General features: G+C 41.2%; 1 protein-coding gene across 2 annotated transcripts in view; it reads right to left on the bottom strand.

Moving 5' to 3' along the window:
* Dyrk1a (dual specificity tyrosine phosphorylation regulated kinase 1A) overlaps positions 1 to 23842 on the bottom strand; it is a 133597-nt gene that overhangs the window by 80245 nt on the left and 29510 nt on the right. For both annotated transcript variants that reach the window (XM_036203611.1, XM_036203612.1), the window contains exon 2: positions 4300 to 4385. In XM_036203611.1, the coding sequence (XP_036059504.1) occupies positions 4300 to 4309 (10 nt within the window). In that variant the 5' untranslated portion in view covers positions 4310 to 4385. The remainder of the gene's footprint in view (positions 1 to 4299; positions 4386 to 23842) is intronic.

Raw genomic sequence — 23842 nt, 5'->3', positions numbered from 1 at the left:
ACCATGACCAAAAGCAAGCTGGGAGGAAAGGTCTACCTCATCCTAATGACTCTCAGGTCACTCCATTCCTGAGGGAAGTCAAGGCAGGAATTCAAGGCAGGAACTGAAGCAGAGGCTCTGGAGGGGAGCTGCTTTGCTGGAGTGTTGCCTATGGCTTGCTCAGCCTGCTGTCTTGTAGCACCCAGAGGCTCAGGATAGCAAGTTTGAGGCCAACCTGATCTACATGAGACCCTGTCTTGCAGGGAGGGGCTATGTGGTGATATATTGTGTACCTTAATAAACTTGCCTGAGGATCAGAGAAGCAGAAGAGCCAGCCACTAGTTCTTACCTCTATGGAATTCTCAGCCTAAAAAGAGAGAGTTCCTGTTTTCCTCGTGCTTTTTATACCTTTGTCTGCCCTACCATATTACTTCTTAGGATTTAAAGGCATGTGTGCTTCCCAATCAAAGTCATGAGATCTCAAGTGCTGGGATTAAAGCTGTGTGCCACCACTGCCTGGCTCACTTTCTCTCCTATACTGGATCAATCTCATGTAGCCCAGTGTGGCCTTGAACTCACAGAGATCCAGACAGATCTCTGCCACCCAAGTGATAGGATTAAAGGTGTGTGCCATCAATGACTGACTTCTGTGTCCAATCTAGTGGCTAGCTCTGTCCCCTGATCCTCAGGCAAGTTTATTAGGGTACACAATATATCACCACATTGGTATATGATAGGGCTATGTGCTGTTGGGGGGGGGGGGTGTCAAGTGTGTGTTCAACCACACATAGGCTAGAAGCCAACATCAGGTGTCTTCAACTGGTTTCCCACCTTCTTTCTTTGAGACAGGTCTTTCACTGAGTCAGCTAGGCTTAGTAGAGAGTTAGCTCCCAGAAACCATCTTGCCTCCACCTCTACCAAGCTAGGAACATGGTACATGCCACCAGGCCATCTTTGTACTTGGGTGGTGAGAATCCAAACTCAGGTCTCACACTTGCACAGCAAACACTTTGCCAAATAAGCCATCTCCCACCACTACTAAATATTTTAAGTGACTAGTATGTCACTATTATATACTTTTTAAAAAGCTACTTTGTTAAAGAAAACCACTAAAACAAAGAGTAGGACCAGCTGTCAAAGGGGACAAGTTTTCCCAAATAATGGTCTACAGGATGTGAGTATAAATCAAAATATAAAGGAGGTCTTTTAATCAAACACACTGAAGCAATGCTGGCCTCCCAGGTTCCTTCCTACAGGAGGCTTTACATTAATGCGCATAATGATTCTGAGAAGGGTTTGTTTTTTCCCCCAAATCTAATCTTAGGAATGACTCTGTATCCAAAATAAACTGAACTTGGTTACAAGCGGATACCTCCCATCATTATGACATTTAAATACGAAGAAAGGATTATGTAGGAGACAACCAGGAGGCAGTCAGTTGAGTCTGGAGGTGGCAGTCAAGGTGAAGTGAATTCAATCCCCAGGACTCAAATGGAGGAAGAAAAGAACAGATGCCCACAAGTCTGTCCTTCACACTGAGGCACACACAAGTACGTAAACAAATGTAGTAAAAAGTTCTAAAACATTTACTTGCTGTACATATCATTCCCTTACCGACTGAGACATTTCACTAACCCTCAACACAGATTTTTTTTTTAAGATTTATTTATTTATTATGTACACAGTGTTCTGCCTGCAGGCCAGAAGAGGGCACCAGATCTCATTACAGAGGATTGTGAGCCACCATGTGGTTGCTGGGAATTGAACTCGGGACGACCTCTAGAGAAGAACAGCGAGTGCTCTTAACTGCTGAGCCATCTCTTCCAGCCCATGAACAGAGATTCTTATAACATGGGACTGAAGTGTCAGCTGAAGCTATTACTGTGAATACAATTAGACTGAGAATATGGTATTTTTGCTATATGTGCCTTAAATTTCATAGGTAAGTGCTAAAATGTTATGACATACATCCATTTCATGGTCCTCACACATCCACCCCTTGCTCTAAAGAAAATATGACCCTAGATAAGTAAACACCCAGAATTCTTAGAGGCACAACACTCATTACAGTACTTGTTATGAAACAAGTGTTAGCCAAATAAATGTTTACATACATCTTTCCAGAATTTAAAGGGACCTCTGAATTTACCTAATACGCAACCAAAGGAGGAGCTTAGAGTTCTAACAAGTGAAAGCAGCAGCCTGTACACACCTGTGCTCGAGACGCATCAGTTTGATTCTGGCTCAGTGAATAACGCTCTCCTTGTCCTTTCCTTCCTTTCTCCCCAGCTTTACAGGGATAAATGGGAAATATCAAGTGTACACACCTATGTACACTGCGTGATACTTTATGTATGTGGACAATAGCAAAGTTATAAAAAAAAAAAAAAAATCAAGGAAATTAACACAGCTATCACCTCACATAGTTACCATGAAAATCTATTACATTTTGAGTATGGAAAGTGAACTAGCCAATTCCTACTTCAATGACTTTTCCAGCATTCTTCAACCTACACTTCCATCAATAAAATGGAATGGGAAAGTAAACATTTGAGCAACGTAACAAAGCCAGTACCGTGAAGTAATGTATAAGAGAGCAGAGCATTCACTTCCAAACACATGTGAACACTGCAGAAATCTGGGAGACTCCTCACAAGCTTGTCTGTGTTGTGTCAGCTAAAGTACAAGAATACACGCTGCAATGTTAAGAGGCAAGTACCATATTAACTGATCAGGGAAGCTGCTGATTTTATGATAAAAAAGAATCAACTTTCAAACTGTGAATGAGAAATAAACCAGCAATGTACATATACGTTAAAAAAGACTTTTCTTTGTAAGGCGATAAATACTGATTAAGTCCCAGAAAAAAGCCAAAAAACTGGTTTAAATCACAAATGTACTGCAACACTTACTACATTAACGGGGTATCTTTTAAAAACATTTACTCTCCTGCTTCTTACTACTACTGAGACCAAAAAGCCTTTAAGAGAAACAAACAGCCTACTTGGAAACACACTGTGCCTTGGATTGCAAACAAGTTTGCAAAGTGAAAACCTCATGGAGAAAATCTCCCAATCAGGAAGTCACAGATACCTACGAGACAACTAAAAGCTCCTTTGCTCTCCCACTGACCTCCACAATACAGACAGCATCTGCTTGGCATAGCCCAGACTACACGGACTACAGCCAAGGAGTGTCTAAGCAAACACACAGTAAGTCTACATACATGTTTGTGTGAGAAGTACCATGAGGGATGACTAGTCACCGCTGAAACAGCTACCATCATTAATTCCACAAACTGTGGTGCCCTCATGTAAAATACACGGTAACTTACTTTCCCATATAATTTACAAATGTTATATTCAAACACATTTTATCATAGAAAATGGCATATGTAAAATTTTATTCTAAAGCAAAAGAAAAATTATTTTAGAAAATTGGGGTCACAAAAAGTAAAAACCACCAACAGCTATACCAATTATTATCATCAGATACCAGACCTACTCAAGATTTCTTTCTTTCCCACTTAAAAATAATTTTCAAATATGAAGTTTATAATATAACCAAGTAAAAACTCAAATCTACTAGTAAAGGTAAGTAACTTCATTTAAGACAATGTCTCCCATCTGCCTAACACAAAAGCACACAGGTTAGCCACCCGTGACCCACTGGCCACACTGTATTTTCAGTCTGAACACAGGCACACTCGGAATGGAGAGGTCTCTGGCTTTACAATACTAGTAAGATCCCTCAATTAACTATGAAGTCAGCAAACAGACTTCAAAACAACTTCACAGTTTCTCTTCTATAAACTCCAATGACAGAGGATGAAGAAGAAGGCAAAACTTGGAAAACAATATGGGAAGAAAGGAACAAGGAAACACACACTCCCAGGCTGTGTTTGCTTAAGGACCCACATATGCAAGTGTTCTGCTGGAGTTTTTCACCTCTACCTGCCAGCCTTACCGACATGATCTTAACATCCATTCCCAGGAAAGATTTGCTATGTTCCCATAGGAATACAGGGAGACATATATTTAACCATCAAAGTAAGTGGCATTAGGTTTTAAAACAGAAATATTCCATTTTAAAAGCATGAGCCAGCTCTTAAAAGCTCAAGTGCTAAAAACTACTCTACTGTCGACACGACCATCAAACTGAGCATTACACCCAGTCCCAGAGTCCCTTTCAAAACCCGCCTTCCACCTGTGCCTTTCCTGAGGCCATGCTACCAGAGCCCCACCCTGAAGGTCCACACCAGCCAGCCCCACAGTGTCTTGTGGCCACAGCTCTACTGTATTACAAAACGTGAGGAGTCACCTGTATGCATCGTCTTCTTTCAAGTCTCATATCATCCTGATGGGGTGGGGGAAGGGAGGGAAGAGTCCAGCGGCAAAATTATAACACTGTGTGAAAAAAAACAGAGGACAATAAGATATGATGATGCAAGACAATTACCCCAATTGAGGAGTATCTAATATAACTACAATCTCTGAAACACAGATAAAATTATTCCAAATTTGTCAATTTAATTTACTAACATTTACGCTTACTTGAATAATTTCTATTCATTTATCAAAATCAAGCATATAGAAAATGTAACATAATCAACTATCATGAAAAGGAAAAGTTTTAAAATGTGCCTATGACCAATAACCATTTCTAGGCATCAAGTAAGTCTGAGTACTGTGCACTTTTATATAATTTACCTAAAGAAAATAAACTGTTTATGATCTTGAACAATATGCACAAACCAATACAAATTTCAATTCATTTTTCACAGTGACTTACTAACAGGCAGAGGTACTAAGAGCTAGCTGTAGGAAGGACAAGTCAATCTACCGATACTATTTGTAGATGAAATTCAAAGACATTTTTCAATGTAGTCATCCTGCCCGTGAGCCCTCCCTTGCTCCCTACATGTCCATTTTAACTTTCTAAGAGCCCCTCCTACATATTGACTCCACTGTATTTCGTGACTGCTGAGACAATTCCACAGTGACCAAATCTCACGGCTACCAATAGGGAACACACAAGAACATGGGAGAAGCCAAGACCAACAGGCGAAAGAGTAACTCACAAGGGATACTGTGAAATCCCATGATCACTCCAAAGGAAGCAGGATTGCTTATGCTGGCCTACTTTTCAAGGCAGCCAAACTAATTAACTAATTAATTAATTAGTAAGCCTATTGATTCCTAAGATAGGCTTGTTTGCTGACCTTTAAAAAATTTTTGGTTTTTTTTTAAAGATTTATTTATTTATTATTATCATGTATACAGAAGAGAGCTCCAGATCTCATTACAGATGGTTGTGAGTCACCATGTGGTTGCTGGGAATTGAACTCAGGACCTCTGGAAGAACAGTCAGTGCTCTTAACCGCTGAGCCATCTCTCCAGCCCCTAAAAAGTTTTTTAAATGACTTATTTATTGTCTTATTGCACTGGTATTTGTCTGCTTGTTTATCTGTGAGGGTGTTGGATTCCTTGGAACTGGAGTTACAGACAGCTGTGAGCTGCCATGTGGGTGCTGGGAATTGAACTCAGGCCTTCTGGAAGAGCAGCCAGTGCTCTTAACCACAGTTTTTAAAGAAAGTACATGCAAAGAAACAAACTCACAAGCACAGAGATACTGCTAGTCACAGGCACCACAGACTGTGAGAGAGGGAAGACAACCACCTGTGTGATCTAAACCATCGCGGCAAGGTGTCCTCTGTGTGCGGCCTGTGCTCCCACCTCCCACCGCTGTCATCCCTACGTGGACATAAAGTACTTCCCCAACCACCCTTCATAACCCTTTTCTCCAACATACTGTACATTCTGAAATTACCATCCAAAGGGCTTACTGTCTGAGAGTACTCCATTATTCCAAGTAAACTACAAAAAAAAAAAAAAAAAAAAGATCATCTAGACTGAAACAACTTACATCAATAACTGTAACTCCCAACAAATAGGGCTAATTAGCCCAAATGAACTTATTATTAGAAATCCAAATAATGCTATAAAATAATAAGAAAACTAAGTCAGAATATTTTTAGGCAAGTGGGATACAGACAGACAGACAGACAGATAGACAGACAGACAGACAGATAGATATTCTCCATTTATTGTTGCCAACTATTTTGTTTTTTACTTATTTCTCCTACTTTTGAACTCTCAGGTTAAAAGTCCAACTCTGTCCTCCAAACAGCAGCAAAAGGAAACTCCACTGGATGAACAATCTGCTCAGGACAGGTGGTTGAATTCTAACTTAGTTTTACATTACAAACTGCCTATTCTGAAATCATGCCTATATTCCTGACCTCCTGCTAAAGGACAGCCTTTCCAGCTGAGACAGACACTGCTGCTGCCGAGACACACCCCAGCCAAGGGGCACCCAGTCCTCAAGACAAGGCTAGGTTCACAGCAAGGTGCATGGCTAGGTACTCGGGTAGGTGCGTGGCTAGGTGTATGGTTAGGTACTCAGGTAGGTGCATGGCTAGGTGTGTGGTTAGTACACGGGTAGGTGCATAGCTAGGTGTGTGATTAGGTACACGGGTAGGTGCATGGCTAGGTGTGTGATTAGGTACTCGGGTAGGTGCGTGGCGAGGTGTATGGTTAGGTACACGGGTAGGTGTGTGGCTAGGTGTGTGATTAGGTACACGGGTAGGTGTGTGACTAGGTGTATGGTTAGTACTCGGGTAGGTGTATGGCTAGGTGTATGGTTAGGTACACGGGTAGGTGTATGGCTAGGTGTATGGTTAGGTACAGGGGTAGGTGCATGGCTAGGTGCGTGATTAGGTACACGGGTAGGTGCATGGCTAGGTGTATGGTTAGGTACACGGGTAGGTGTATGGCTAGGTGTATGGTTAGGTACAGGGGTAGGTGCATGGCTAGGTGTGTGATTAGGTACACGGGTAGGTGTGTGGCTAGGTGTATGGTATGGCTAAATGCATGGCTACAGGAGTAAAGGAACAATAAAAGTAACCATCACAATAGCTGCTTCTAAAGACAACTGAATCAGTGAAATTAAATACTTTTGCTTCATACAGTTATAGCTGTCAAATTTCCTCCCCTCAAAATAGTCAGTCTTTGAACTTCTAGCATGGACTACAAGAACGACAGAGAAAGGACCAATTCAGTCTCTGGCTCTGAACTGTACTATAGCCATACATTAGCCCTTACTTCATACTGTCCACCTGAAACATTTAATTGTTACTCATAAACTGAAGAGTTTCAGCAGAAACAGATGACACCTCTACTGCCATAGAAGTCCTTATACGATTGGATCAAGGGCTGCTGCTGCTGAGCGGTGGTGGTGCACGCCTGTAATCCCAGCACTTGGGAGGCAGAGGCAGACGGATCTCTGTGAGTTCGAGGCCAGCCGGGTCTACAGATAGTCCAGGACAGGAGCAAAGCTACAGAGAAACCCTGTCTCAAAAAACCAAAAAGAAAAAAAAAAAAAGACTAAAAAACAAAGATTGGATCAAAGGGCTGGAGAGATGGCTCAGAGGTTAAGAACACTGGCTGTTCTTTCAGGAGACCTGGGTTCAATTCCCAGCACCCACATGGTAGCTTACAAATGCCTGTAACTCCATCTCCAGTGGATCTGACACTCACACAGACATACATACCTGCCGGCAAAATTTTAGACAAATGCCTAAAGTAAAATAAATAAATCATTATTTTAAAAAAAAAAAAAAAAAAAAAAAAAGATTGGACCAAACAAGGTCTCAGCATTCTTTTGGTCATTTCATTTTATTCATGTTAAGTGTAGGAGTTTAACCTGCAAGCATACCTGTGCATCATGCACATCCTAGTGCCTGGGAGGACAGAAGGGGGTACAACAAGTTGTGAGCTACTACCTGGGTGCTGAGAACCGAAGCGGGGTCCTCTGCAGAAACAGCTACTTCTCTTACCTGCTGAGTCATCTCTCCAGCCTCCAGTACTCTTTTTATTAAAAGTTGGTAAAAACTGGAGTACTACTTATTCCCTACTGATGGAACTACCTAATGGTAAAAACACAATTTGGACACCTTTTAGAAACATCATGCACTTGTCACTACTCACTTGAAAAGTAGCCCTTAGGAAAGGCTATCATGTATCTACAAGTCACAAAACTTGCTCTTCGCTTTCATATCACCTAACCATCACATACTGAGGAAAGACTCTACACGCTAAGACTTCCACTGCAAGTAAGTCCAAACACCAATGGGTTGCTTTTGCCATCTCACTTCAGATATGATCTCCTTTTTCAAGAGCCTTAAAACATGGACAGTCTTTTTTTTAAAATTTCTGAAAAATACAGATAGTCAGTTTGTCCCTCTTCCCTAATAAATGAAAGCATTCTCAAGCTGTGGAGGGTAACAGTAGACACTAAGGAAAACCATGCACAATCCCTACAGAAGGAATTTCTCCTGGTTCTCACAATCTTTTAGTATTTTTCAGCTCACATTCTGACAATAGCTATTAATATCCTATGATCAATTCAAGAACTCATCTTAACTGGTTTTCTGAAGCTAAACTTGCAAACCCTTTAGTTGTCTGAGAATCACTGAATAAAATTAACCTACAGCTTATCTTCAGAATGGTAACAGGATGTGGTACACATGGTGTATATTGGGAGGTTCTGAGCTTAGCACCTGGGTGTCAGTCTCTGAGACTAGTGAACAGCAGTGCCCATCTGCTAGTGTTTATAAAGGCAACACTGGGCAGCCAGCATGCACAGCAAGGCTATGACTTCGAGAAGCAGTCAGGCTCTAGTGAGGTCAGATCAAACCAGGGGCCAGTGAACTCAACATCAGGTACAAAGCCTTCATTGATACTACAACAGTTTGTGATGACACCAAGCTAAAAAGTGTCCCTAACTCCAAATCACTAAGAAGGAAGCTGCTACAAAAGGCAAATAGATGAGCCAACATGGTGCACCCCTAGCCCAGCACTCAGAAGGCAGGTGGTCCTCTGTGAGTCCCAGGCCACTGGAACCCCACAACACGGCCTGGTCACAACAACTAAAGCAGATTTTTAAAACATCATCATGTAAGAAGCTTCAAAAGATAATTAGGTAACATTTTATTAAACTCAGTGCAAATGCAGTTTTCTGTTGTTCTCTAATTGTACCTATGTAATCCCTTTGTAATGTTTTATAACTACTTCATAAATAATTTTAATCTCTATGAAAAAATATGATGCATCATGGAATTTAAAGGGACAATTTAGGTGGTTCCAAAGGTGAAAATAAGCAAAGCCAGTTAAGTATAGAACATGTTAAATTTGGGGCGAGAGAAATGGTCAATGGCCAAGTACACTTGCTGTTCTTGCAGAAGGTCTGGGTTCAGTTCCCACCACCCAAGTGAAGGCTCACAGCCATCAAACTCCAGCCCCAGGGGCTCTGACAACCTCTGCTAACTTTGAAAGGTTCCATGCAGCACATGGTGCACATACATACATGCAGGCAAAATACTCAAACATCTAAAACAAATAAATATCTAAAATGTTATCCATGAATTAAAGCTATGATTCCCTAATAAGCATCCTACAAACTCACTGACACAACGGATCAAAGTGGCAGAAGAAACCAAAGTCTTCGCCAGGTAACTTGAGAAGTAGATTTTCCAAAATCACACGAGGTAAGTGATTAAAAGGGAAACAACTGCCATTGTTTTGATACTTAACACAGAAGGAAAGATAACCCCATCTCTCACTCCCAATAAAATGACCAAATGGTGTTACAGAAAAAGCAGCCACACTGACAGGGAAGGACTTCAAGTGAGACCCTGAGAAACAAGAACAGTTATCAAAACCTCCAGAAAACAATCACAGCCCTTGTTTTTAAAGCAAAAGCCAAAAGACTGCAGGATGGGGCTACCATGGCAACATTATTAATGAAACTACAAGAAAAGGCACGTTTGCTGACACACACTGCACACCTACCACTCAGTTCACACGCTTAGTGAATGCTCACCTATCAGACAAGGAAGTAGCCTCACTTTCGATTGATAGATGTGGGAAGTAAGGGCCAAGGAGACTAGCAGGTCAAAGGCCCCACTATTTATGAACTCCAGTCATGTGCCAGAGCTCTCCACACCTCATGATGCTTCCCATTAAGTCATGAAATGGTTGAGAAAATTACAAAAATACAAGCATCTGTCCAAGTGTGACTTTAGACCATGTTCGATCTCAAACATGAAAGAAAAAGTTCTGCAGTAATGAACTAATACATTAAAAAAAAAAAAAAGTTTAACGTTAAGGAAATGGAGTATTAACTGTCCCCAAACTAGTAATGAAATTTTAATTCAAACATATAACAGACTGCCACATACTTTTATCACCTAAAAATAATAATAATAAGCAAATGAAAAGAAAAGGGGTAGGGATAAAAAGCCAATGATGGCATGAGACAACTAAACAGTCCACAAGTACTAATAATCATGGATTATTCTCTTCCAACAGCACCCTGGAATGAGGAATAGCTGAAGATGAGCAATTCAAGTGTACATTAAAGAGAAAAGTGTGGGGTTGCCCCAGAAATCGTGGAAACAACAGATTCCTAACCTAAGCACTAGGGAGAAGGTTAAACTATTTCAACAAATCAAAGTTCTAACTCAGCCTCTAGAACCTATTTGGTCCCAAAATTAAATCAGGCACTAAGTACCTAGACACAGCAACAAATAAATACAGCAAGGAGGAGAAAAGGACCTGGTGCAAACCATCTACTAAATGCATAATCACTGAGGACCCTAGTCTACAAAATGAGGGTGAGGAGACTTCAACAGTGTCAGTGAAGTACGAAGGGACCCTACAGATACCCTGCCATTAACTCCAAATCCATGATCTACCTATAGTACCCGCTCTGCTCACTGCCCTAGGTCTTCTCAGTTCAGGCATCTGCACATTTAGATGGATTTCCAGTCTATTAATGTATTGTTATTTTTCTCTTTGATTCTGAATTCAGCTCACAACACTTTTGAGGACATAACTGTCATCACCAGAGTGACAGTATACAAAGGAGATGCCAGGAAAGCGTTCTACCATACGCACATACAGAAGTCCCAGGTGGCTCTCTTCTAGCTCAAATCTCTCCAGAGTTCAAGGCTCACATTTCCAACAGCCCAACAAACTCAAATTTCACTGCACAAGGTATCATTTTAACTCGCTTAACTTCCATTAATTACCTAATAACTAATCACTATCATATCTGTTGTTAAACATGAGAAAACAAAGGTCCCCAAAATTAAGTCACCCCAAATCAGACATTAGCATGGTAAAGACATTAAGTTTCATACTCAAAACCACGGCTCTTAGTTCGTGTTAAACTGAATTAACCGTTTCCCACCACTTGCCTTACGTGAAAACACGGATGGAAGGACAAGGAAGAACGCCATCTCCTGTATTCTCCACCTTGGTTAATGAATGTTAACCAAGCCCAGTACCTCAAACAAAACTCTTATCACCCAGGCCTCTGTCCTTTACCTTACAGCACACTCAACCTATAACATCTTGGGACAGATCTCACACTAAGAGTGAGGCCTTTCAAACCGGCCTCCTGTCCATTTCTATCTTGGCCAAGGTCCTCATTCCCGTTGGACATACTGCTCATATCTTTTGACCTACTATAGTCCATTCTCATTGCATAGAAGCCAATTCTCATCCTTAGAAGCCAATCCTGCCATCAATCCAATCCAGTTCAGAAGGTAGAACTGCTTAAGAATAAGTCTATTCTCTACTTAAAATTTAAAAACTTTCTACCATTTTCATATAATAATTTTAAAGGATATTAAATATAAAAGGGAAACTAAAATTTACACAAAATTTGACTGTCTACAGTTTGGTGATGCCATTTCTGCTCCTTTTGTAAAATCTGTATATCTAGAATTTACTTGCAAGGCTAGCAAATGCCTCAGCAATAAAGAATACATGCTGACTACTTTTACAGAGGACCTAAGCTTGGTTCCCAGCACCCACTTAGGGAGGCTCACAATCACTCATATCAAGTTCCAGGGGATCCAACATCCTCTTCTGGCTTCCACAGGCACCTGGCATACACGGGATAAACACAATACAGACACAACAAAAAATGAAAAAGTAAATCTTAAAACTTTACAGAATATATCTGCATTGTTTTCAATCGGTTCACACTGCTCTGCTGAACAGACCTGGGTGCAAATTTAGTAAACCACCCCCTGGGCACTACATAGGAGGTTTCCACTTTTTCACTACTATGAAATTTTGAAGCTTGGTGCCTGTTTTTTTAACTCATCTTCTAGCAGGAATGAAGGGAAGAGCAGTGTGATCAGAACACACATAGCTAAGTGTTTTAAACTTCTCCCGCTGCCGTGCCTTCTGACAGACACCACCTACAAACTATGTGCCCAAACTTTCTCTTACCTTCTAGAGCCTAAGAACTTACAAGACATGACAGATGGTCTGTAGGTTCTCTGTATTCAAACAAGGTTCAGATAGAGTTTTATACAATCTATTGTTGTATTTTTCTCCCTAATCTGAACACCTAGGGTAATCACTTGTATATATGTTTCCTAAACAAAGCATTACCTATCAAACAGAAGGCATTTAGAAAGAACGTGTTCAAACATAGCCTATAAGCCTTTCTCAAACCCAGTTTCTAAGACAGGCATATGTACTGCCCAACTCCACCCTGACTGTGCTGGTTTTTCTAAATAAGATGGTCTAAAATTACAACAGAGTCACATATACACTTTTATATATAAAATGTTATATACAATTAATTTACATTGGGGCATGCATATACACTTAGTTGGCTATGTATACTTTTACACACATAATTATGTGTAAGTTTAATAATCAATTGTTTTTATTTATCTTAGTTCTTAAGAAACAGAGAAAAACAAGGTCCAGAAATTAACAAGGTCCAGAAATTAACAAAAACAGTGTTGTTAGCCACTTACATCTCTAAAAAGCTATTAGTGAGAGTGTAATTTACTTTCCGTGCAACATTTTTACAGAAAAATGCTACTGTAACAAGCACTTTGGAAGCTACTTCTGCTCAAGGTACCAACTCCCAACTTGGGTCTACAAGGTAACTAAAGCAGCAGGCAACCACTGCACCTCAGCCTTTGTTTTACAGCTGTCTCCTCTGAGTCACCTAATTAGCTCTGCATGTAGACATATTAATTACTCAGAGTGTGAGTCTAAAAACTGGTGATTCCTAACCCATCTCATTCCTTCAAGATGAGAAGGAACAAAAGGAAGAGTAACTGAGGCATCTTATTGGATGCTTTTTACTGTGTTCTGTTCCAGACTTCTTTTCTAAACTCCAAGTCACCCTGGATTCCAAGAAAAACACAGCATCCCAAACCTCCTTCCCCAGAGAAAGCAATTATCCAGAAGGAAAAGCTGTACCCTAGAGAGTATCAATCCTCTCCAAAGAACCAACTTGTCCTATCCCCAAATGTGATAGGGACTTCTGATCACCTTACATGATCAGAACTGGGGCAATTATCAACTGGGCCATACTGCCACCAAGACGGCTTAATATGCTTCCTACCTCTCTTCAAATCTAACGCTCTTTACAGTGGTCCAAAGATGGACTCGGGGTTATTGGCTATCCCTCTAATTTCTCTTTCCCATGTGATGCTGTTTAAAGCTCCTCTCTACTCCTTGACATCACTCATTTAGCATGTGCTCTGACAGGTGGTCCTGCTGTGAGATGTCTTTCTGTATGCTGTGAATGTGTGTTGCTCCCACTGGTTAATAAATAAAGCTGCATTGGCCTATGGCAGGGCAGGATGGAGCCAGGCAGGAAATCCAGGAGAGACAGTGAGAGGGGGAAGGAGAGTGGGGGAGACGCCAGCACACAGCCTAAGGAGCAACAAGATGCCAGCAGACTGATCACCCTACATGAGCAGGCCACATGGCAATATATAGATTAATAGAAATGGGTTGAGTTAAGTTATAAGAGCTAGCTAACAAGAAGCCTGACCCAAGGCCATACAGCTTATAAGTAATATAAGCCTCTGTGTTTACTTGGGACCAATTGCTGGGGGACATGGGTGGGAGAGATTCATCCGGACTGTGGGAAACTTCTGGATACATTTGGCATCCAACATGGTAGCAAGAATTTCTACCCAAAACCTGAGAAAGCTTAAAAGGGGGGGGGGGGGGGGGAGGATGACAAGAGCAGTTGTGTCTCTCAGGCAAGTCATGATACAGAGATGCCCCTGCATATGGGCTTGAGCTACAGTATGGATGTTCACAGCATGTGGGCTTGACCACCAAGGTACACAGAGGTGTCTCCAAGCCATGAAGCATGCTGCATGTTTAGCTTTTGCTAGTACAGACCAAAAAAAAAAAAAGGTTTCTGAGCTACACAGTGCTTGTTGGAGGCATAGACCCACTGCTTCCCGGAGTTGGAAGGCTGAGGTAGGCAGAGTCAGAAGCCAAGGCTGCCACATTGGTCTTAGCCACATAGCTTAGCAGTTTAAAATCTCTCCTGGTCAGAGGATTACTGATTCACAGTATGACAGATTCAGATGGAACAACACTCTAAATGGTTTACAGTGTGTGTAAAAATGTACGTAGGCTTGGAAGAGAGAGGAAAAGGAGTATATGCAGTTATACAAAGAAACAGTTTTAAAAAATAAAGTCTTTAAAGAGAGAGGAAAAGTAATATAAAAGTTAAGCCACAGCCGGACGGTGGTGGTGCATGCCTTTAATCCCAGCACTCTGGAGGCAGAGCCAGGCGGATCTCTGTGAGTTCGAGGCCAGCCTGGTCGGTCTACAGAGGGAGATGCAGGACAGGCACCAAAACTACACAGAGAAACCCTGTCAGGGCGGGGCGGGGGGGGGGGGGGGGGGGGGAGTTAAGCCACATAAGATGGAAATTACACAGAGTCTAGATTGTGTTGTCTTTGGGATTTTTAACTGCAGAGAGTCATTTGATTGTAGGGGCTACTCAGTTAAACCAATATGTATATTTTAAAGGTATCTTGACTTCAAAAATTGGGTCTAAAGATACGTTGCTTTGGAAAAGAAATTCTACTTTTGTTTCCACAAAGGAGGAGCACCTGTGGATTGCTAATATGGTTTGATCAACCAAAACGCCCTGAAAGGTCAATACAGACTACTACAGCCAAGATTTGACTAATTTTTCATTTTCTCAGGATTCCCATAAGACTGCCAGCATCTTCAACCAGCAAGAAGTAGTATGAGCAGCTACGCCCAAATTCCCAACATAGTGTTTGTAAATGTTTATTTTTATTTAAAGGGGTTGATTATAAATGCAATCTCTAAAGAAGAAAAGGGGATATAGATAGGATAGGACAAAAGGGTAGATTATTGAATCTACTTTTAAAGAGCAACAACTTGTTGGAAATGTTTTACATTGCTATGGATTTTGGTTTATTGATAAAAATTTAAAGTTAATTTTGGTATACTATATATGTGTATTTCTATTTTTGTTTATGGTATGTTTATGTAACTCATTCAAAATTGTAATACATAACTAAAAATACAAAATAATTAGTCATTTGTGATAATCAAATGTTATAATCATGCTAATTAAGTTTTCTAGGTATATGTAGGTGCATTTCAATTAGGTAGGAAATCTTCAAACACTTCGAAGACCCTACAAAATATGGCATTTAAAATGTTTTAAAGCCAGGTGGTGTTGGCGCACGCCTGTAATCCCAGCACTCGGGAGGCAGAGCCAGGTGGATCTTTGTGAGTTCAAGACCAGCCTGGTCTACAGAGCGAGTTCCAGGAAAGGTGCAAAGTTACACAGAGAAACCTTGTCTCGGAAAAAAAAAAAAAAAAAAGTTTTAAAAACTTAAGACTTTTCTAGACAATAAGACATGTCTGCTCCTGCCAGCACCAATTACTTCAAAGAGGATGATGAGCATCAAAGAAACTCCAAATGGCATTTGCTTTCTTTATGGCAAAAGGGTCCTTCAGGTTCCTGCTTCACAGAGGAGACTGCCAGGCATGCTATAGGACACACTCTAGACCTATAGGCTGAAGATGGATGCCCCAATGTTGCAGAGGAACTTCAGATGACTGTCCAGGTAGCCAGCTGTCTCTGTCATTTCTAGAATTATAGAAGTTGCTTGCACAGCACTTCCTGTTTACTCAGGTAATATTATATCCTTCTGGAGTCTTTGATGTAGTTGAAAACTAGATAGTTATAATTTTCATTGGTTATGATAAAGGATAAATAAGATATGAAACTTTAGGCTCACAAATATAGATAGAATATTTTCTTTAAATTTGCCAAATACAAATAGACTAGATATTGTAACTGTAATTCTTGCTTGATAACTGTTCTATTATATGTAATTTTACTGAAATGTTAAAGTTAAAACCTTCCTTTTTGATTAGATAGAAAAGGGGAAGTGCTGTGGTATGTCTTTCTGTATGCTGTGAATATGTGTTGCTCCCACTGGCTAATGAATAAAGCTGCACTGGCCTATGGCAGGACAGGATGGAGGCAGGCAGGAAAATCCAAGAGAGACAGTGAGAGGGGGAAGGAGAATAGGGGGAGATGCCAGCCCACCGCCCAAAGAGCAACAAGAAGCCAGCATACCGATAACACCACAGCCATGTGGCAAAATACAGATCAACAGAAATGGGTTGAGTTAAGTTGTAAGAGCTAGCTAACAAGAAGCCTGACCAAAAGCCATACAGTTTATAAGTAATACAAGCCTCCATGTGTTTACCTGGGACCAAGCAGCTGGGAACACGAGTGGAGAGATCTGCCATGACAGCAGGGCAGGGCAGGACCAGAGAAACTTCCAGCTACGTGGTCTAGCTTAGTCTAGCTCCTGGGACTCCTGGAGCAGAAGCTCCTGCTCTAACATCCCCTCCTCCCTTCCTTACATGTGATTCAAGTCTGTGTTCACACTTTCAGAATACCTACTAGTGTGTTCTCTGACAGTCTTGATTCTCTTTTTCCCTTCATTCCTAACCTCGGGTGATTACCTCCCTGACATCTCCCCTCCATTCCCACGTGTGGGAAGTCTGCATCTCTATTCTCAGCACTGCCATGTTCACACTGCCTTCACCAGTCACTGATGACATCTTACTTTCTGAGTGTGTGGATGTGTTTGGTTTGAAGACCTCAAACTCACTGTGTAACACAGGCTGTCCTAAAACTGTAGCAATCTTCCTGCCTCAGCCTCCCGAGTGTTGTGATTGCAAGTATGTGCTACCAAGTGTGGCTTCTATCTTCTATTTTAAAGGCAGTATCCCACGACTCCATCTACTGGAAACAATGTTAATGAAGACATAATTTTTAACTGTCAGGGGTTGTATTAGTAGCTCAGGGGTTAAGGGCATTTGTAGTTGTTGCACAGCACCTAAGTTCAGTTCCCAGCACCCACACAGCAGCTTACAACTACCTGAGACTCCAGTTCCAGAGTATTCAACATCTTTTCTGATCTCCATGGGCTCCTGCACACAAGTGACACACATACATACACTCAAGCACATACATAATGTACATAAAATTCTTTAACTGTTGCAAGCTATCCCACTGCCTTTCCATTCTTCTCTCCATGTCCATTTTAATCATTCTGACCCAGGTCCTTACTTTACTGGAGGTAGTAACAATGACCTTGAGAATTACGTAGCTCCTGGGTTCTTCAAACCAAACTTCATGCTGCACATCAAAGATTCAGATTCAAGAAACAAGGAATCATCCATGTTTCTGTGATCCCCAGGACTGACCCTCCAGCCTCCTGCATATTAGGCAGACACTCATCACAGCTGAGCTGTGACTGTATTCCCAGGCCTCTTTTTAGTTTCTTTAAATTTTCTGTTGGTACAGGGTCTCACGAGTTGCCCAGAAGGACCCTGAAGTCACTCTGTAGCCTGAGAAGACCCTGAACTAGTGATCTTCCTGCTTTAGTCCCCAAAGAGTAGGGTTACATAGTGGATTTTGACACCAGACCCAACTCCAGATTCTTTCTGCACAAAGTTGAGATGGAGCTACCCTATTACTTTTCCAGGTTCATCACGCATATGGCTGCTACATACATGTATCTTCAATAACAGATGACTTCCAATCCAGATTTAACCTTCTATAATTGACAGCCATCATGTCTCACAAGTTAGATGTATTTACCTCCTTCTGCAGTGAGCCCTTCCCCAAGCTAAACTTTGTTGCTTCTTTATCTAGTATCTATTCATCTTCAACTCCCACATCCAGTTTCTGAATAAGCATCACCTATCAGCGTGTCCAAGGACTGTTGTGTACTCAGCACAGTGACATCTACCACGGGGTGAAGAGTGCTGCTTGGTCTCCCAGACATCCAGTGAACCCTCAACACTGGAATGACAAGCCTGGAATGTGGTTTTGAGGGGAGAGTGGACTGTAAAGCATATGCAGATGTTATCTGTCTATTTAAAACGAACGATCTAAGAACCAGCATGATATATACAAATACAGTCGCCTACAAAGAGAAGATGCCAAAAACCCTCTCCACTTTCTGTGGTCAAAAATGAATTTTTAATTTTTGTCTCCTGTCAAAACAAAATCTTATACTTTACAGTATTCACCTGTAATTTTACTACCAATGGGACTTTTGTGGAAATGAGGTGGTACTGTCATAATCCTAATACATTCACTTATTAATGTCACCAAGTCTATGCTTCAAATTCCACTAGCCTCAACTAATTTAAATATTCAATTTCAGGGACCTGGTTCAGTCTTGTAACACAAGCACTGCTCACAGGCATGGTACCCTCCACGTATAAAATGGAGTTTGCTTTCTTGTTTTAAGATGTCCTCCAGTCAAAACATCAAACACATAGTATGACTGCCACGCTCTAGTCTCCATATAAAGCCAGCTGATGGAAAATAGTAAAATAAGAAAGAAATAAGGTCTGGGGGAAAAAAACTTTCAGCAACATCACAATTATCACTCCCTCTCCTTAAGCAGAAAAAATATTCCTAAAGGCACTGGAAATTTATCCATTTCAAAGAGTAATTTGTGATAAACTATCCTACTAACTCCCAACCCTTAGTCATAAATCATCTCCCGAACTCCTCCTCTGTGCCAATTTAAATTCAAACTGCTTGTACTTCTTGGTTTGGGTTTGTTCTTTCTTTGCTTAAGCTCTACAAACTACAAACCCTCTTTAGAGACAGACCATGCTTCAGCTTCCTTTCCAACATCAACATCAACACTCAATCACTCTTCCTAAGGCTCAATTAATTCTGTGCTCAAACCTCATGCTTTATACTCAATACATGACCTCTGATGCGCACACAGTGCACACAAATACCGTCAAAAGTAAGTTCACCACACTCCTTAAGGTAGAGCACTGACCCACATTTTGTTTATCTGTGTGTATGATGTGTGTGTGTGTGTGTGTGTGTGTGTGTGTGTGTGTGTGTGTGTGTGTGTTCTGCCTTCAATCTGCTCCTGGAAACTCATTTCACCACAGAAAGTAGAGGCTGTTTATGAAACAGCTGGCCATTCAAAATAAATTCAGAATTTTATTTGTGCTCACTACAAAGAAATCATGGCAGATTATGGTATACTTTATTTTACAAACAACGTGAAATAATTAATTCTTACAATTGCATGACCTGAAAAAGAAAATAAAACCGTACATGAGAAAGGGCTCATACCTAACTTTTCTCTAGTTTTGTTTTTTTTCTTTGTTTTCATCATTTTAAGAAATCTAAGCTACTCAGGTCATCACCACGCATTTTTTGATTGTTAATCAATCTCAATTGCACAGCTCACAGCAGTGCTGGTCAAGAGCCAACTGTATTAATTCACATTACTTTTACGTTCATGTTTTCAGTCTTGTCCTCTACTTCCCACTTCCAAATCTGCAATTAAGTTACAATAGACCAACACCCTTATTCCTCAAATACCACCTTTTTTGCTCTGAATATTCTATAAGTTTTTCTTATCCAATTCTGATTGTCAAGACCATTCAAGTACAACACCAGTACGTTTTCCTTCAAAGCGTCTACCACATTCCTAAAGACATGACTGCCAACACATAGAAATTCTTTTTTGTTGCTGTTGCTGTTTCAAGACAGGGTTTCTCCTTGTAACAGCCCTAGATGTCCTGAAACTCTTTGTAGATCAGGCTGGCCTCAAACTCACAGAGATCTCCTGCCTCTCTGAATGCTGGGAATAAAAGTGTGTGCCACCACACCTAGCTGACATAGAAATCCTTATCCCATGATTACCTAATACCCTTCTCTGAGTTAACTGTGGGTAAGTATACGCACAGTATCTAGTCACTGAAAGCAGGAAAAGCCTGCTTACCTCACCTTCCAGAAGTTCAGCTTCAGCAACCATAGCTGACTAGAGCAGAGAACAGAAAACCATGATTATTAATCCATTTGCCTCCAAAGCCATCTCCATGGGTTTACTTCATAGAAACAAGGAAGGGAGTTGTTAATAGTTAAGATGAGCTGACGGGAATGGCTAAGGCTACTCCATCTCGGGTCTGTAACTCATCCCAATACAAACAGCACAAAACCCAGTGTTTTCTAGAGATTTACTGTTCTATAATTAGCTACTCCAGATAAACAGCTAGCACTCAGAAAGCTTGGAAATACTTTCTTTTAGGTAGCAACCATCTTTTCTAAAAGGTATTTTGGGGGCTGACAAGACGGTTCAGTAGATAAGGAGATAATGGACTTCTATTAGTTGCCCTCTAACTTCCAGAAAAGTGCTCACTCATACACATGATGCACGCGCACACACACAAAGAAGTGTAAAATACACATATACATATACACTCGCATATATACGTATACATGTGTGTTTGTGTGTGTGGTGATATGCTAGCATGTATACGTATATATGTGTGTTTGTGTGTGTGGTGATATGCTAGCATGTATACATATATATGTGTGTTTGCGTGTGTGGTGAGAATACAATTCTCGAACTACAAAAACAAGTGACCTCCTAGACAAAAAGAGCTACAAGAAACTTGACAACTCAGTGACATTTTATGAAGAGCTTAGAAACACCAAAACTAAACTGCTTGAGGTATCATTTTTAATCACTAACAAAATTTACCTGCTCAAAGCTTTGATTTCTGTGACTTATTTTAAAGCATACATTTTTGTTAAAAAGTACATATATATATATATATATTATATATATATATAATGTCAAAGTTGTGAAAGCTAAGAGAAAACTCCCTTTCAGATGTGTGAGCCAGCTGAGGGTAACCATAGTGCAAACACCCTAGTGTTAAGGTAACCTACCGAAAAACTTCACTAGCACTCCTGATGGCAATTCTCTTACCACTCCTGGTGTAGGGCACTGAAGACCTCTTTTGTTGTCTTCAGCCTCATGTACCCCAGGCTAGCCCTGAATCTATGAGAAGCTGACAACCTTTTTTTTGATTCTCCTGCCTCTACAGTCCTGAGTGCTGAGGTTACAGATGTGTGCCACGTCTGGTTTACTCATCACTGAGGATCCACCCAGGGCTCTGTGAATGTAAGGCAAGCACACTCCCAAATGAGCTGCATCTCCCGCCCCTCATACTCTCTCATCAATACACAAAACCACATTTCATTCTCATCTCCACACCTTCTCAATACAGAACAGCACAATAGTCCTATTCAATAAAGATTAATTATACAATAATACTGAATTATCAGATTTAGAGCTTGGGGGGGTTAATGCTGACATTCAAATCAATCCTTTGCTGGACATGGTACTGAACACCTTTAACCCCCAGAACTTGGGAGGTAGAGGCAAGTGGATCTCTCTGAGCCAATGCTAGTCTAGTCTATGTAGTGAGTTCTAGGACAGCCAGAGCTATAAAAAAGAGACTGTGTGAATGTGTGAACGTGTGAGTGAGTGAGTGAGTGAGTGAATGAATGAATGAATGAATGACTAGAAAGGGGCATGGAACGGCAGGGAAGACAAACATTGAAAAGCTTATGAAACCAATGTTTTAAAAGCAAAATCATCATTTTGACTGAATAGTCAAACCACTCTGCTTCACTTAAGTATGTATGAATACGTGTATAACAGGAACACAGCCTTCACCAAGATACTACCCAGAAACCGCTAAAGTATGTCTCCCAGCTAAGTACAACCAGGCCTGGCACTACTTTGCTTCAGGCACATTCAAAGCGGTATGGCCAAAGACTGACAGCAATACTAATCAGAGCAGTGGGACCAGGGAGTCAACCCAGCAGAAGGGAAGAACTGGGAGGGATACAGCTACACATGTATGGGTACACACTTCAACAACCCAACTACATGTGCACCTCCTGACCCCCTGAGAAACAACTTCACACAAGAGAAAAGACAAACAGCATCCTAAAGTCAATCCGGTCATGACACTGTAAGCTTGCACTCATCACTCAGTTCCTCAATAAATGTGAGTCAAGCACCAGATACAGAATGACATTTCCCGGCATGACAGCCCCCCTCCATGGACTTTGGAGAACAAAGTGAAAAATGGGGTGGGGGTGGGTTCGGGACAGGGATGATATGATACTATGATGTCAAGCCATGCTGAAGACAAGATAGAAGAAAAGCACAGACTGAAACAGTACAGTAGAGAAACTTTTTAGACTGACAGAGAAGGTCTACCAAAAGTATGTTTTCCAAGACTTGGCAGATGAGACCTGAGCTTTCCAGTCTTTACAAAGCTTTCCAAGACCAAATCCTCACTCTTGATCCACACACAAGAATTGGTGCCAGGTGGTGGTGGCTCACACCTTTAATCCCAGCACTTGGGAGGCAGAGGCAGGCGGATCTCTGTGAGTTTGAAGCCAGGCTCGTCTACAGCGTGAGATCCAGGACAGGCACCAAAACTACACAGAGAAACCCTGTCCCAAAAAACCAAAAAAATAAAAATAATTTTTTTTTTAAAGTAAAAAGAATTGGTAAGACTGGCAGGCTGTGGTGATGCACACCTTTAATCCCAGCACTCGGGAGGCAGAGGCAGGTGGATCTCTGTGAGTTCAAGGCCAGCCTGGTCTACAGAGCGAGTTCTAGGACAGCCAGGGCTACAAAGAGACATCCTGAGGAGGGAAGAGGTGTGTTGGTAAGAAGATTCAAAACTTGAACAATAAGTTGGGAATTTTGAAGTGCTAAGCTGATCAGTCAGCACAATCAAAGACTGAAGGAATAGCAACTATGTGTCTCCAAATAATTACACATGGCATCAAAGTGCAGGGCACATGGTCCCTAGGAGCCAAACTTGGCTGCAACTGGTATGCAAGCTATAGGAGCGCAGGCATAACAGGAGAAAGAAGTCTAATAATGAAGTAGCTGTTTCGTGGACGCAGTCCCTCACCTGCAGAGCTTAGGACCCAGGGCATTTCCCTGGCCAAATCCCAACACTAGGTGAGGAACACTGTTAGGCTGTTCGCTGGCTGGACCTGACCTGACCTGTCTGAGGCCTATATCACTAAAGCAGTGTAGCATCCCTGCATTAAAATGCTTGCAACCAGAAGTGATCCCAACAGATTTTGGAATACGTGTACATGAGACATCTTAGGGACCAGCATCTAAAGATGACATTCTTTTACACTTTCAATGTATTTTATAAACAGAACCTAAAGGTGACATTTTTTTCTTTGTAATTCTATGCTCAAAACTAAAGTTTGTGCACAATAAAACATTAGACTTGTAGTGTCATGTCAGCTCTCAAAGTCAGAAATTTTCAGGTTTTGAAGCTTTTTTAGTATCAATTTTCTGACTGTGGATGCTTAATCTGCCTAGTGTGTGACCCAGTGAGAGCAGCAAAGTCTAAAGAGGAGATAGTCTCGTCTACTAGCCTACTGCCTGCTGCCTGCCCTCACGTTTTATACTCACACTGCAGATGGTCTAACAGGAAGAGCAGAACTATTCTGGAAGCCTGAAAATGGGTATCTGAATCAACACAGAATTGGGGGATCTTTACCAATT

This window comes from Onychomys torridus, chromosome 12, assembly GCF_903995425.1.
Source record: "Onychomys torridus chromosome 12, mOncTor1.1, whole genome shotgun sequence".
In the NCBI taxonomy this organism is placed as follows: domain Eukaryota; kingdom Metazoa; phylum Chordata; class Mammalia; order Rodentia; family Cricetidae; genus Onychomys; species Onychomys torridus.
The sequence above is the reverse complement of the archived record's forward strand: the minus strand, read 5'-3'. Positions and strand labels throughout refer to the sequence as shown.